General features: G+C 36.1%; 1 protein-coding gene and 1 non-coding gene across 2 annotated transcripts; both read right to left on the bottom strand.

Moving 5' to 3' along the window:
- Nucleotides 1-1,936: 1,936 nt before the first annotated feature.
- LOC127104764 (uncharacterized) lies at nt 1,937-2,356 on the bottom strand. The gene has a single exon (XM_051041922.1). It carries the CDS (start codon nt 2,354-2,356, stop codon nt 1,937-1,939), a length of 420 nt encoding a protein of 139 aa, XP_050897879.1.
- Nucleotides 2,357-13,803: 11,447 nt separating this feature from the next.
- LOC127109240 (small nucleolar RNA R71) lies at nt 13,804-13,910 on the bottom strand. The gene has a single exon (XR_007796570.1). It is a non-coding gene; the product is annotated as a small nucleolar RNA R71 (small nucleolar RNA).
- Between the last annotated feature and the right edge of the window lie 1,241 nt (nt 13,911-15,151).

Here is a 15,151-nt window from a genome sequence, read left to right as displayed (position 1 = left end):
ATTGAGGGGGGGTGAGTAGGGTCTCATATCTAAGAGTTCTTAGATAGAAGTCATGCGGGTAGAGATTAGGTGAAAAGACTGTAACTTGAAGTTGTTTACTGAGAGTCTTTGAACTAATTTTGTTTAGTGGATTTCCTTCTTGGCTTGGTAGCCCTCAGACGTAAGTGAGTTTGCACCGAACTGGGTTAACAATTGCTTGTGTCACTTGTTCTATTGTTTCTTTGTCTTTTATCTTGTTTATATTTTTTAGTTGTTGTTCAGATATTAGTGTCGTGACATTACCTTCGACATCTCATATCTGGTACCAGAATTTCAAATCCGATCTATAGTGGTTAGGGAAAGGCTAGGAATGTCTAGTTTCCGTTTCACTACTCATTAAGCATTTTTGCCCTTTGTCTACTTTTTTTTAATAAGAAAAGAGTGTATTGATCAAAAGAGTGATAGGGGATACTCTAACACAAATACATAGACTTCAAATAAGTTTAAGATAAAGAAAAGGATTTTTATACCAATCATAGAACTTGCAATTATGATTGAAATTAAACTCCTCATTAAGTAAAAACCAAGACAAAAATTTAATATTGAAAGTAATCTCATTCACATCAGCTATAGCACATCCAAAGATAATGTCATTCCTTTATTCCAAATCAGCCAACAATATGTCATCCAAATAATAGTTATCCATTTGCAATCAATCTCCCCCAACCAAAATGTCCTCAAATTAAAAAAAATGCTCTACAATGTTGACTTTCACCAACATCCATACCTGTCCATAAATAAATGTTAAGCCAAACAGTCATCACGACAGGGAAGTCGAGGAAGAGATGTTCCTGATCTTCATCCTGATGAAAATAGAAAACACACACCAATTCGTATGGATCATGTAAGACATTGCGGGCTCTAAGTTGAAGACGGGTTGGAAGTTTGTTTTGGAGAAGCCTCAAACAGAAAGTTTTTATTTTCTCCGGAGCTTTTGTTTCCCGCATAAATTTCCAATATTTCTGAATTGAATCCTCAATCAAAACCACATCTACACCCCGCATTATTTTTGTATAGCAATCTTTGATAGAAAAATATTTGTCCCCTGAACTAATCCTATCACACAATCAGAAACATCAAAAACTGGAGAGATTTCACTCAGTAATTGATTCAGTCCCACTATTTCTTCCACGACAGAATTAGAAAGAACATCTTCATCAATAATATTATGGTAAAAATCCCAGTTTCAAACCTACAAAGTCCAACTTCCCATCTCTCCAACCTTAATATTCTTGTTGAATTGTAACTGTATAAGTGAGAGAATAAGGTTGTCAATGGAACATGACTGCACCATTTTGTATACCAAAATGGTATGTTCACTCATGATCCCAACTTAAAGGACAAATGGTTTATGAAATCTTTAGCAATCTTATTATTATTATTTCTAATCAAGTCCCTCCATAATAGAGGACATTTGTACCTCCTACATTGCAGTGTATTAGACCAGATGCAAGTCTTGAGATTCCCATATCTATGCTCCATCAATCCCTTCCATATTGGATCTTCTTCATTTAAAAATATCCAAATGCATTTTGACATCAAGGCTATATTGAATGCTTTCACATCTTTAATACCAAGACCCCCCCTTCCCTTCAGCTTCTGACTTGCATACCTTCGACCACTTTATCCAACAAATTCCTTTCCCTGATGCAGATCCATGCCAAACAAAGTTCCTTTGGATTCTTATTACCTCGTGTAATACTTTAACAAGAACTTTATAGAAAGAGAGATGATGTACATGTAAATTATTGATGACTGAATTAATGAGAGTAGCTTTGTCAACTAGAGAAAGCATTCTCCCTTTCCAACCTGTAAGTATAGCTCTCCAACTATTTATTCTTCTGTGATTTGCACCTATCAAAATCCCTAGGAATTTAAAGGGAATACAATCAATTTTTCATATCAAGTAGTAGTATGCATCCTGAAGAAAGTTCTCCCTAGCACCAATACCATAGATTTTTCTCTTCCACACATTTATTCTTAGCCTATAAATCATCTCAAATCCTCTCAAAATAGACTTGATATCCCACAGATTGGACCAAGTAGCCTCCCCCACAAGAATCGTGTCATCATCAAATTGTGTCATCTCAAATCCTTTGAATAGTCCATAACTTGTAGTTTGTTTTACTAAACCAGCCAAGCCCTCCACAACTATTGCAAATAGGAAAGGTGAGAATGCATCACCTTGTCTAAGGCCTCTACCCACCACAAAGTCCTTAGTAAGGCTTCTATTTATCAATACAAACATAGAACTACTAAAGAGACCTGCCTCCATCCAAAACATCCATTTAGATCCAAAATCGAGCTTCCTCATCATGGTTCTAAGATAGTCTTAACTTACACAATCGTAGGCTTGTGCAAAATCCACTTTGAGCAACATAAAATTCTTCTATTTTGGCATAGTCCAAAATTTCATTAGCTACTAAAATTACATCTAGTATTTTTCTTCCAAGGATGAAAGCAGTCTGAGTATTCGAGATCAGCTTGCCAATAATCTTCCTCAGTCTAGAAACGAGTATCTTGGCCACCACTTTATACATACACCCAATGAGGCATATGGGCCTGTAATCATTCAGTTCTTATGGATTATCCACCTTAGGAATCAAAACTATAAAGGATGTTTTCATGGATTTGGGAAGAATTGAAGTTTCATAAAATTATTGTATCAAATTAACTACATCTATCCCCATAATGTTCCACCGGTGCTTGAGAAACACCAAATTAAATCCATCTAGGCATTGACTTATATCTCCATCACAATCCCAAATGGCTTATTTGATTTCTTCTTTTCAAAATATCTCTTCAGGACCTTGTTTATCCTTGTCATTCAATTTATTAAATTCTATGTTCTCTAATCCATGTTCACATTTGTCTGGTTCAGTAAACCTTACTTTAAAGAATTTCCTTGTAGCCTCTTTGATATCTACAACACTATCCACCCTTCCTTGGCTTGTTGATAGAGAAGTTATTGTGTTTATTCTTATTCTTGTCTTCATCATTGTGTGAATGAATTTTGAATTTTTATCTCCATGTTGAAACCCTGATGATTTTGTCTTCTGTTTCAACAAGCTTTCCTTCTGGTTCATGAATTTCTAAACATCTTCTTCTTCTTTCATCCACTCCAATTTATCATCTTCAATAACCACATTGTTATCATTGAGGAGAAAATCATCCAAATAGTTAAGTTTGGTTACATATTTTTCAACTTTCAAGTTCAGTCATCCATACACTTTTTTATTCCAGCGCCTAATTCTTTCTCTCAACAACTTGAATTTTTCCTTAATAATGTAGGCCTTCTTACCAACAATATTAGATGAGTTCCATCCAGTTTTAACAAATTCCATGAACTTGCCATGTCTTAGCCATCCTTGAATGACTTTGGACCCCAATTTAAATTACTTGATTTAGTCCAAACTAGCATGTGATCCGAAATATCTCTAGTTCATATTTCTTGTCCCACAATGTTCTATTCTTCTATTGCTCCTTTTGATAATAATATTCTATCTATCCTATTAGCAAACCCTCCCATTGCATTAGACCAAGAGAAAGTATTCCCTGCAGTAGGTAAGTCAATAAGCTCCATTTGATCTATAAAGTCACCAAACTTCACCATCTCCATATTCATTTTATAAGAATCTTTCCAAATTTCTCTATAACATTTTTAACAACATTGAAATATCCCCCCACCACCCATTCACCAGACACATCTTTGATTTTGAAGTTTAACAGATCAGTCCATAGATTTCTCTTTTCTGCTAGGTTGAGTGGTGAATAAACACTGACAAAGTAAAAATTTACCTTTTTCCATTCTGTGTTGATTCCAATGAAGTTGCTACCCTTAAAACTATAATTGGGAATGATCGAGTCAGGTTTCCACACAATCAAGACTCCTCCTTATTGTCCTACAGTCCCTTTTGCCGACCATCCCAATGTTTGATATCCCCATAGTCCCTTGATAATCTCTTCAGTCATCTCTTGTATTTTTGTTTCTTGAAGGAAGCATATGTATATACTTCCTTTTTGAATTATTTGGCTTATCCTTCTTCTCTTTGAGGCATTGTCACACCCTCTGATATTGAAAGTCATAATATTCATTTGATTTCAATAACCATCGTCTTCCTTGCATTCTTCTCTTTTTGGTCTCTTTCTTCCATTTCTTTAATAATTTTCACATGAGCCTCATTATTTTTGGTAGTTGTTATTCCTAAACCCTTGATGTTCTTCCACATCCAATTTAGAACATCATTCTCAATTTCGTTCAAAAATCGACTATTACCCTGATGAACATCAGAATCAATACACGACTTACAACAAAGGAGAAAGCCTTCTGAAAATCGCATTGAGCTCCCACCCTTCCCTTACTTTTAGATTTCGACCTCAATTGCTGATTTTGATGTTAAGATTTTGAATAAGTATTATTGTTCAATTAGAAAGAATTTACGTTTAAATTTTGGTTAATCGTATCCCAGGTGTCATTCCTCCCACATTATTGTAATCTAACCTCTTTTTCAATGAAATTGGGTTTGAAGTAAAAAAAAAAGTCACCCGTTCATTCTTAGCATCAAGTCAAGTTTATTTGAATCCTATTTTTACCCAATTTGAATAACGCAGTTAAAAATTTAATGTTAATTCAAATCATGATGGTAAAACTATCGTTAAATTTCATTATTTCAAATTTAACCTTTCGATCCTTCTCTTTTTCTTTGTCTTTTTGACAACTCTTAGTAATTGTTGAGACATTGAAATCTTTTTAAGGATATTTAGATGGACAAATATGTGCGAGTGATATACTGATTCAATACCATTGAGTTTTGGACTTCTCTTTTGCTTATGCATTTTGTTTTTCTTTTAAAAATATTTTTCTAGAGTTTTAAATTATATATATATTACCATCTCCATCTTTTTCACTTTTGAGCTCATTCTAAATATGATAAATAAATAATATCCAAATTTTTGTAGAGAAAATTTCTAAAACATAAAAAATGTGAGGGATTATGTTTTTTGTTTAAAATTGGGATTAAAAATATCAATATTTATTGATAAAATATCACTAATAATTTTTTTACAAACACATTTTCTAGAAGAAGTGATTTTCTTGCCGTTTGGTCGCAAAACAACGGTAACCTAATTTAAGGAATTTTGGACATTAGTGTAAATCATGTGGTATATCATAAATGGCATATAATGTCCTTAACTTTCTTTTTAAGTTTTCTCTAAATAGTCAAAGAAATATATATATTTATGTATATAATATAGTATTTTAAGAAATAACACACCCAATTGTTCTCAACTAGACAATTCCTCTGAAAGAAAACTGGTAACACATTTAGGAAATAGCACAGTCATTTGTTCTCAACTAGATGATTCCTTTGGAGGGGATGGCTCCAGTGATGAAAATATAGAAGATGTGGAAGTCATATTAGAGCAATCCAAAATTTCATGGTATGTTAACTTCGTCAACTACCTAGCAGTCGGAGTATTACCCTCAGAATTAACATATCAACAAAAAAAAGAAGTTTTTCCATGATCTTAAACAGTATTATTGGGATGAACCACTCCTATTCAAAAGGGACGCCGATGGTCTTTTTCGTCGTTGTGTCCCTGAAGAAGAGATTGATGACATCATAACCCACTGCCATGATGCCCCTTATGGAGGACACGCTAGCACATCTAAGACTTGTGCGAAAATTCTTCAAGCAGACCTTTATTGGCCTCACTTATGGAAGGACGTCCACACAACAGTCGCTAAATGTGATTGGTGTCAATGCACCGGGAACATATCTTGACGCGACGAAATGCCTCTAAAAACATCTTAAAAGTAGAAGTCTTTGACGTATATGGGATTGATTTCATGGGTCCATTCCTATCATCATTTCGAAATAAATTCATACTCGTCGTAGTAGATTACATATCTAAGTGGATTAAGGCGATATCTTCACCTAACAACGATACACGAGTTGTGGTCAAGATGTTTAAAAATAATATATTCCCTATATATGGTATTCCGAGACTCGTTATTAGTGATTGTGGGTCTCACTTCATGTCGAGAATATTTGAAAAAATATTACTTAAGTATGGAGTCAAACACCCCATAGCAACCCCATATTATGCACAACCAAGTGGCCATGTCGAAGTCTCCAATAGGGAGATTAAGCAAATATTAGAAAATACAGTTGCTACATCTAGGAAATATTGTTCACCAAAGTTGCAAAAGGCTTTGTGAGTGTATAGACAGCTTTAAAGACACCCATTGAAACTACACCGTTTAAACTAGTTTATGGTAAGTCCTTCCATTTGCCAGTAGAACTCGAGCACAAGGCCTATTGGTCCATAAAGACTCTGAATATGAAATACGAGGCCGCAGGCGGTAAGCGAATTCTAGACATACACGAGATAGGGGAACTAAGGTTAAATGCTTACAAAAACGCCTAAATCTATAAAGAAAGAACTGAGAAGTGACAGGATAAGCGGATAACAAGGAGAAAGTTAAAAGAATGGGAGTTAGTTCTCCTTTTTAATTCTCGACTAAGACTTTTCCCGAGAAAACTCCACTCTAGATGGTCAGGACCCTTTGAAGTAACTAAAGTTTTCCAAAATGGTGTTGTTGAAATAATAGGCAAGTCCAACGAGTCGTCCACTATAAACGAGTAGTGACTAAAGCACTATCATTGTGCTAAGGATGCAAATTATTATACTAGCTTAAATTTAGAGGAGCTTCCCACCATCTCGCCAGATTAGAGGCACTAGAAACCATGTCGAGCTACCGACATTAAACATAGCGTTGCGTGGGAGGAAAGCCACAATTTTTTATTCATATTACTCTTTTTTTCCCTGATATAATGAAGCGGTAAACTAACTTATTGATCAATGCTAAATTTTCTTTTATTTCCTTTCATGTCACGTTCACATACTAAGTTTTCTACTAACTAATTAGAGAATGCAACGCGAAGATAATATGAGGGTTGTTTTCAAGAACGACGCTTAAAGGAGACGCTACGAAATCCTTATTGCGAAGACCATCTCATCTGCCAGATACCCTGATTTTCCTATCCTTATAGTCGTATGACTCACAGATAGTGTGCCATTTATGTTTAGCCAGATGAGCTGGGACCGCTTCTCAGTTGCAAAGCATCCCACTTATAAAAACCTAACCCTAGAGTTCCTTAGTTCTTTTGACTACCACCCTAACTTGGATTAGGACCAGCTAGAGGCATAGTTTCATTTATACTCTTTGGAAGAAACTACGCCTTAACCACAATGAATTAGCCCGACTCCTAGCATTCCAACATGGCCCTCATGTTTATTCAGAGGTACCCACTGATGATGACATGCAGTTTGAACTAGACTATTTCTGGGGTGGGATTACAGAAGACTACCCAGCAGACCATATTAGAATGAACCAGGACCTGATCCATAACCCATCCATTAGGTATTTCCAGATGGTTATGTCCCATACCTTTTTTTGGAAAGCTCGGAACATTGGCTCAGTGAGTAGAGATGAATTATTCTTCATGTTTAGTATGTTTAAGTCTAGACCTATAAACTTTGTTGCCTTCGTTCTTGTCAGTTTAGATAGAGTAGTCAATCAGGAGATAGATAATATTTATGTAGGTGGTACTGTTACCCATATAGTTATAGCCTTATGCCTATGTAACCAAATAGCTCTCTTGACCCCTTGGTGTGGATATGATTTTATAGATATAAACCATTGCTTGAATTCCGGGTTAGTGAGGCATGAGGGACCAAATGAATACAAGATAGTAATACTAAGTTAAGTGGTTCACCAATTCACCTTTCCTAATCATGAGAAGACTAGTGTGCACAATCGTGACAACTGGCGTTACCCTATACAAAATCAAGATGAGTCACCCACACCACCTTAGACTCCGCCTCCACGTGACTACCACCCTACTCCATCATCTGATACTTCTTCCTCCTTCTTCTTAGCTGGTGTACCTCCTCTTTGCGAACGCCATACAGAGATACATACCCTCCGAACAAAACTTACCACCCTCAGAACTGACCTAACCACTATTCGTCGTGATTTCAAAGACTATACAGATGTGATGGCCGAGCAGATGGATCACATGTACCAGGAAATCTACACCATTCATAGATTCCTAGGTCCTGATGTAGACCTTCATGGTGGTTGATCTCTACTTTGGTTTATTGCCTTCCTTCTTTACCCTTGACCATTAAGGACAATGTTTTGTTTAGGTGTAGGGGAAGAATTATTTTTTGTTTTTCTAATTAAGAATTTTCGTTTTGCTTTCTAATTAGGATATTCATCGTTTTCTAATTTAGGATTTCATTTTATTTTTGTTGAATGATCATTTGTTAGTCGGGCTATCGACATTAAACATATTGATGCTTGGGAGGAAACCCATGATTTCAAATATTTTTAATGTTATGTTTTTTTTTCGTTTTATGTTTTGCTTTCATTAACAAGTGACCAGGTATTAAGTGTGGGACCATAAGAGGATAGAAATGGAAAATTTTCGAAAAATTTGAAACAATCGAACTTCATAAACCTGACAGTTAGACCGTCGTGAGGATGGCGTTCGTCAGCCCCTTCTGGATGCCTGACGATTAGACCGACAATAGGCTGACGTTTGTCTATGACATGAGAAACCAGTAAATGCATTTTGAATAATTTTGACCATTTTTTACCATTATAATACTCAGTAATACCCCAATTTCGGACTTCTCTCTCATTATTCACAAAAATAATTACCATTTACAATCTAAAACAGAACCATTACTAATTTTTTAAACTTTTTCTTCTTCCTTCCACCATTTCCTTCCATAAAACCCCCATTAGAGCTCCCACAAAACCCCCCATAACTTCCTCATTTCTCACTCAAATCACAAACTGTAAACTATTATGGAACCCCTATTCCACCCTTTATCACTTCCACCAAACAAAATCCAAACTTTTCACCTTTCTACACAAATCTGAATTTGGATATTTATCATTTTTTTAACACAAAATGCAGCATCAAGACACGTTCGAAATTAATTACTTAGACATCCAGTTCAGAACCAACGACGGTGGCACTCATCGGCGACGCTACGCCAAAACATTTTGATGGTTCATGTTCCCGACAAGGTATGTCGATGACTCGTGTCTTTTAATCATAGGATTATACGCCAACATATACTATATGATAGATAGAGCCGGTCTTCGGAATTTCATATCTCTTAGGCATAACACTTATGAGAGGTTAACACTTGAACTTTTGAACTCATATGAATACTCACTGGTACAACACAGTTGGCACTCTGTTTCCATAATCACATTCCGCATGTTTAATCGTGAATACTCTTTAACCTTAGCCGAAGTAGCACAACTATTATAGTGTTTACACAGTCTCGAGATCCCTTGTGATGACCAGGATGATCTCTTTTAGAGAGATTTCTATGACTTATGGCATCATATAACTGATGAGATTATTACTGATATGGATGGAAAGAAAATTTCACTTATCCATAACCCTGCAATCCTCTATTTTCAAAAGATTATATGTAATTACTATTTTCGGTCGTGGGGATAGTGGAAATGTCAATAAAAGAGACCTATGGTTCATTCACTGTGCTTTTAGGCCTAGTCAGGTCAATGCAACGTCATTTCTGCTCGCCCACCCGAGGACTGTATCCAGATCCTCCTCGGGATCCATTATTGTTGGAGGTTTGTTAACCTTCCTTGTTGTTGCCTTGTGCTTAGAGCATGAGCTTCAGCTCTATAGTGCTATTTTAGGCTCTTTTGCCCTCGACATCGCTGCCTGTCATTCATAGTATATTGTTAGGGCCAAGATCCCCGATAGATACATCGTCATGATTGCTTGTCGTGAGATTGCTAGCATTGTGTTTCCTCACCCTAGGTGCATTGATGTACACGATAATTGCAATTGGATCTTTGATATAGAAGACAACTAGGATTAGGGTGTTGACCAGCTTTCTCCTAAGGGTGCTAACCAGCTTCCTCTTGAGGGTGATGCAGATATTGATATGGAACCAATAGAGAATGAACCTTCACCTCCATAACCTCACTCACCCCATATTCATGTATCACCTACACACACCACACATTTTGTTGCTGGCCATTTTGCAGGTACCTCCTCTGGACATCAGTCCCGCAAGGAGTATGACTATGTGGGCATCCGGACCTTACTAGACGACTTCATATGTCAGCTGCGTGACTCTCACGATGAAAATGTCGAACACGACTATCTACTTAGGTATATACCAGCACAACAGGCTGAATTGCAGAGACAGTAGATCGAGATGATGTCCATCATCTAGGAGATACAAACACATCAGTTCGATTTCGTGGAACGTACCGAGCATAAAATGGCAAACCTGATCGAGCAGATGGAAGAAGTGCGGGTTGGGATAGACGATTTGTAATAATACATATAGCATGTAGGCGTGCCACACCCTCAACATGGTAGGGGTGGATTTAGAGGCCAAGGTTGTGGTCGTTACTGAGCATTCTGTACAGGTTTTCTCTTTCCTTCTTCACCTTATATTGAAACATTGGGGACAATGTTTGATTTAAGTGTGGGGGAGGAACATTAATAACTTTCATTTATCTTTTTCTAGTTAGATTTATATTTAAGTTATTTATTTCATGTTGTTAGTATTTCTGTTTAATTATTAGTTTAATCGTTAGTTGAGCCATTGTATGTGTTGTCGAATCATGTATGTGTGGTTTTCCGCTTATTATTTAATTTCCTAATTTCTTGAGCCATACCAAATTTTTTGCAAAGACTTAGGAAGCTCAGTTTGATTCAAAAGTATATAGGTTGTGAAGAGAGGAGAGGCTAGGACGAGGATACTTGGGAAAAACTGACAAAATCGGTATTTCCTTAAAACCTCATGACTACCAATTATGCACATTAGTTTAAGTCCCCGTTGAATTTTAGTCTTGAGTTTCTATTTGTTGAAAATATCCTCAAAGTAGTTTCTCTATCCAGTCAGGCACCATCTGTAGTCATTGAGTAGTACACTCGACGAATAATAAGTGAATGGTCTTTTGTGTAGAAGAAAAAAATGAATAAAAAGGAAAATCCGCATTTTACTAAGTTAGGTGACTCTCACCCGTTCATTTAATCCAAAGAAATATGATTGAATCCTTTAAAATAAATAAAAATGCACATTTGTAAAAGAAAGAAAACTGTTAAAATCGAAAAGAAAAAAAAGGTTTTCACCATAATCACTAATAGATTGCCTACCATGTTGTATGAGAGATAAATGGCCTTAATGTGATTGTCATGAATGAAAGAGGATTAAGATGAACAGGGGAATTATACTTTTATTCATTGATATGATTGGAACCAGTTTGCATATGAGGGTTACTTGTGTCCATGAGAGTGATTTATGTTATTGCAATACCCTTAGTATTGCATTAGTACCTATTGAGTCGGTCCTAGCCAACCTAATTTTTATCAGTCACATATGAGTAGTTTCAATGCTTTGTTATTCCTTATGTCTTTATGATCATGTTGCTACACATCATTTATTATATGCTAGCTAATTTTCTTGAGGACAAGCAATGGTTCTAGTATAGGGGAGTTTGATAACGCGTAAACACGTATGTATTTTGACTTGATTCACATGAATTATTAATTTTCATCTATTTTCATTGTATTATGCCGATATTTGTGTATTTCCAGTATTTAAGCCCCAAGACTCTTCGTGTAGGAAATCAGTGTAAAACAGCAATATCGGGAAGAAAATGGATAAAAATGTTGTTGTCACGGACTGTCGGTCAACAAGGCATAAAAGTCAAGCTTTAAGAGCCTGACAGTCCAACCGTCGGAGGCCTGACAATCGTCAGCCTCCTCGCCCTTCCTGACAGATGAACCGTCATCCTACTGACGACCGTCAGCGTCAGCAGGTAGCGCACAGTCTTCTGTTTTGCTGATTTTTCTCCCACTTTGAGTAGAATTCTCCATCATTTGTTGCACGACTTTGAAGTAGTTTTATCACTTTTTGGACTCTATAAATAGGATTTCATTTGTTCAACTTTGCATCCAAGTTTTCAGGGTTTAGAATTTCGGCAGAAAGATTACTTTTGTAAGTGCTTACTACTCACATCGAGTGATAAGTGCACCTTAGCCTAGGAATTTGGAGAGTTGCTGATTATATTCGAGTCATTCGTTGTTTAAGCTTGTCAGCATAATTTTCCCATAATTTTTACTTAAAGTTTCTCTATATCGTTTGAAGACTCCATTGAAGTAGGTTATTCATATATTAGTTTTTCTTCTTAGTTTATTGTTACTTCACGGTAAACATATATATGTATTTTCGTTTCTTTGTTCAAAAAAAAAAAATAATATATATATATATATATATATATATATATATATATATATAATATATATAATATATATATATATATATATATATATATATATATATATATTATATAATATATATAAAATCGTGTTTTTAGTTTAATTAATAATTTAGTCAACAATATGTTATTTGTTCCCAATATGTCCAACAAATTTTCTGGAGTCTGGAATGTGAGGATCGTCGTCCTGCTGGACTCAGTAAAATTAATAGGCGTTAATTATTAATATTAATTCTCTTTTCAGTTATGAATTTTATTCTTAAAAAGTTAAAAAGCTTTTGTGCGACAGCGAAAACACGCAGATAGCAATCAATAGTGCGACGGTGTGAAACCGTGTATCCGATCCTAAAATTTATATTTTGAATTCCTAAAAAAGCGACAACACTTTAGTTATTAATTAGGACTTACTTATTTCAAAACTTATTTCAAAATTGTAATTTGTGGAGGAACAACATGACTATTACGGTTTTGAAACATGACACGGGCTGCACGAGAGTGGGCAGTGTATTTAAACTTATATTTCCTCCAAAAACTATTTTAAACTTAGTGAAAAGTGCCTAAATTTATCCGAGTCTCTGAGGCACACTGGAGATCACATTCCGGTCTCACTTATTTAAATAGTCACCAAACCAACTAGTTTTAATTTCAGTTTTTTCTAGTTTCCTTCAAATCCAAGAATTATAGCCTTAGATTTACATAGCATCAATAGACAACGATAAGTTTGATTATTGGTCCTTGTGGGTTCAATATCTTTTAAAACTACGATTAATTACGTGCACTTGCGGAATAGAAACCATCAGGTTTTTAGCGCCATTATCGGGGACGAATTTAGTCAATATCGTAACTCCGTTGTTGCTAAATTAAGGCAAAATTTAGTTATATTTCCCTAGTAGTTAGTTGATTGTATGGCAAACACTCGTTCCTCATAGGACAAGCTAGTACAACCCATTAACGAAATCTAGTTTTTTATCCTTAGATGCCGAATTAGACAACTTCGCTTAGAGTATAATATCCTACAATCAAATATGGCTGCCAACCAAAATTGTCCTCTCAAGGACTAGTTTTCTCCATCTCAAGAAGAGTCACACTCGAGTATTGCACCCCCCTCCATCGAGGCGAACAATTTCGAGTTGAAACCCGCTCTGTTGCAAATCGTGCAACAGACCCAGTTCACTAGTAATCCCACAGAGGACCTGAACCTTCATCTGTTAGTGTTTGTGTAGTATGCAGACACATTGAAAGCTAATGGTGTAAATCCAGAAGCCATATGAGTACATCTTTTCCCCTTTTCTTTAAGAAATAGAGCTAGAGTTTGGCTCCAGTCCCTACCATCTAACTTCATTACCACTTGGAACAAATTGAAGAAAGCCTTCTTAACACGAAACTTTACACCTAGCAAAACATTTATGCTAAGAAGCCAAATCAACGGATTTAAATAGAAAGATGTAAAATCACATTTTGAAGCATGGGAAAGGTACACGGATATGATGAGACTTTGTCCATATCATGGACTTGAACAATGGCTAACTATCCACACCTTCTACAATGGTCTCCTGTACAACACTAAATTAACCTTAGACGCTGCAGCTGGCAGCACTCTAATGGATAAACCCTACCAAGACGCCTATCAACTCATAGAAAACATGGGACAAAATCATTACCAATGGGGAGGTGAGTGAACTCCTGTAGAGAAATGCCAGATGAGGGGCGTTATGTATGAAGTTAATGGCATAGACCATGTCAATGCTAAGGTAGACGACCTTACATAAAAGATCGAGAGTTTGACTGTAACACTAGTAGTTAGCGTGGCTATTGTGACACCTAATTGTTAGCTATATGGAGCCCCTGGGCACAACACTCCTGAATGTCAATTATTTGCTGGAATTTCATACGACCAATTGAATTATGCCCAAGGAAACCCGTACTCAAATACCTATAATTCGTGTTGGAGGAATCCCCCTAACTTTTCTTATAAGAACAACAATGCGTTGTTTGCTCCAAGCCCAGCACCTGCTACCCCTCCTTGTTATCAAAAAGTTGCACCTACAGCTTCTCAAGCGCCTAAAAAGTTGAATCTCGAAATAATGATGGAAAACTTCGTCGCATCTCAGACTTAACAAAATAAGGAATTTATGAATCAAAACATTCATAACAATGTGTTGGTGAAACAATTGGAAAATAAGGTATATACTTTAGCCACGCATAATAAAACGCTAGAGACACAAATCTTCCATGTAATACAGCAACAAGTAGATACAGCTTCCCCAACTGGTAATTTTCTTGGCCAACCACACCCGAAACCAAAGGGCCACACTAATGCTATACCATTGTGAAGTGGGACATAATTGGATGGTTCAGTTGATCCTAAAATGAACAACCAGACGATTAGTAAGAGAATTGAGGAGACTGATAAGGAGCCAGAGAGAATGATATATAGTAACCCTAAAGGAGAACCAGAGAAAGAAATTAGGCCAGACCCTAAGGATAAGGAAACCCAAGAAAAAGAGAAACCTTATGTCCCTCCACCTTCATATAAGCCACTTATTCCATACCCTCAAAGACTGGATAAATCTAAAACAGAGGGTAAGTTCAAACGTTTTTAGAACTTCTAAAGCAACTCCACATGACAATCCCTTTCTCTAAAGTGATTACTCAAATGCCCTCTTACGCCAAGTTTCTTAAAGAGATCCTATCAAACAAAAGGAAGCTTGATGATGATAGTACTATAGGACTGAATGAAGAGTGTAGTGCAAT

Source organism: Lathyrus oleraceus, chromosome 7 (assembly GCF_024323335.1).
Source record: "Lathyrus oleraceus cultivar Zhongwan6 chromosome 7, CAAS_Psat_ZW6_1.0, whole genome shotgun sequence".
Taxonomy (NCBI): Eukaryota; Viridiplantae; Streptophyta; class Magnoliopsida; order Fabales; family Fabaceae; genus Lathyrus; species Lathyrus oleraceus.
Note: the sequence above shows the minus strand (reverse complement) of the source record. Positions and strands in the feature narration are given on the sequence as shown.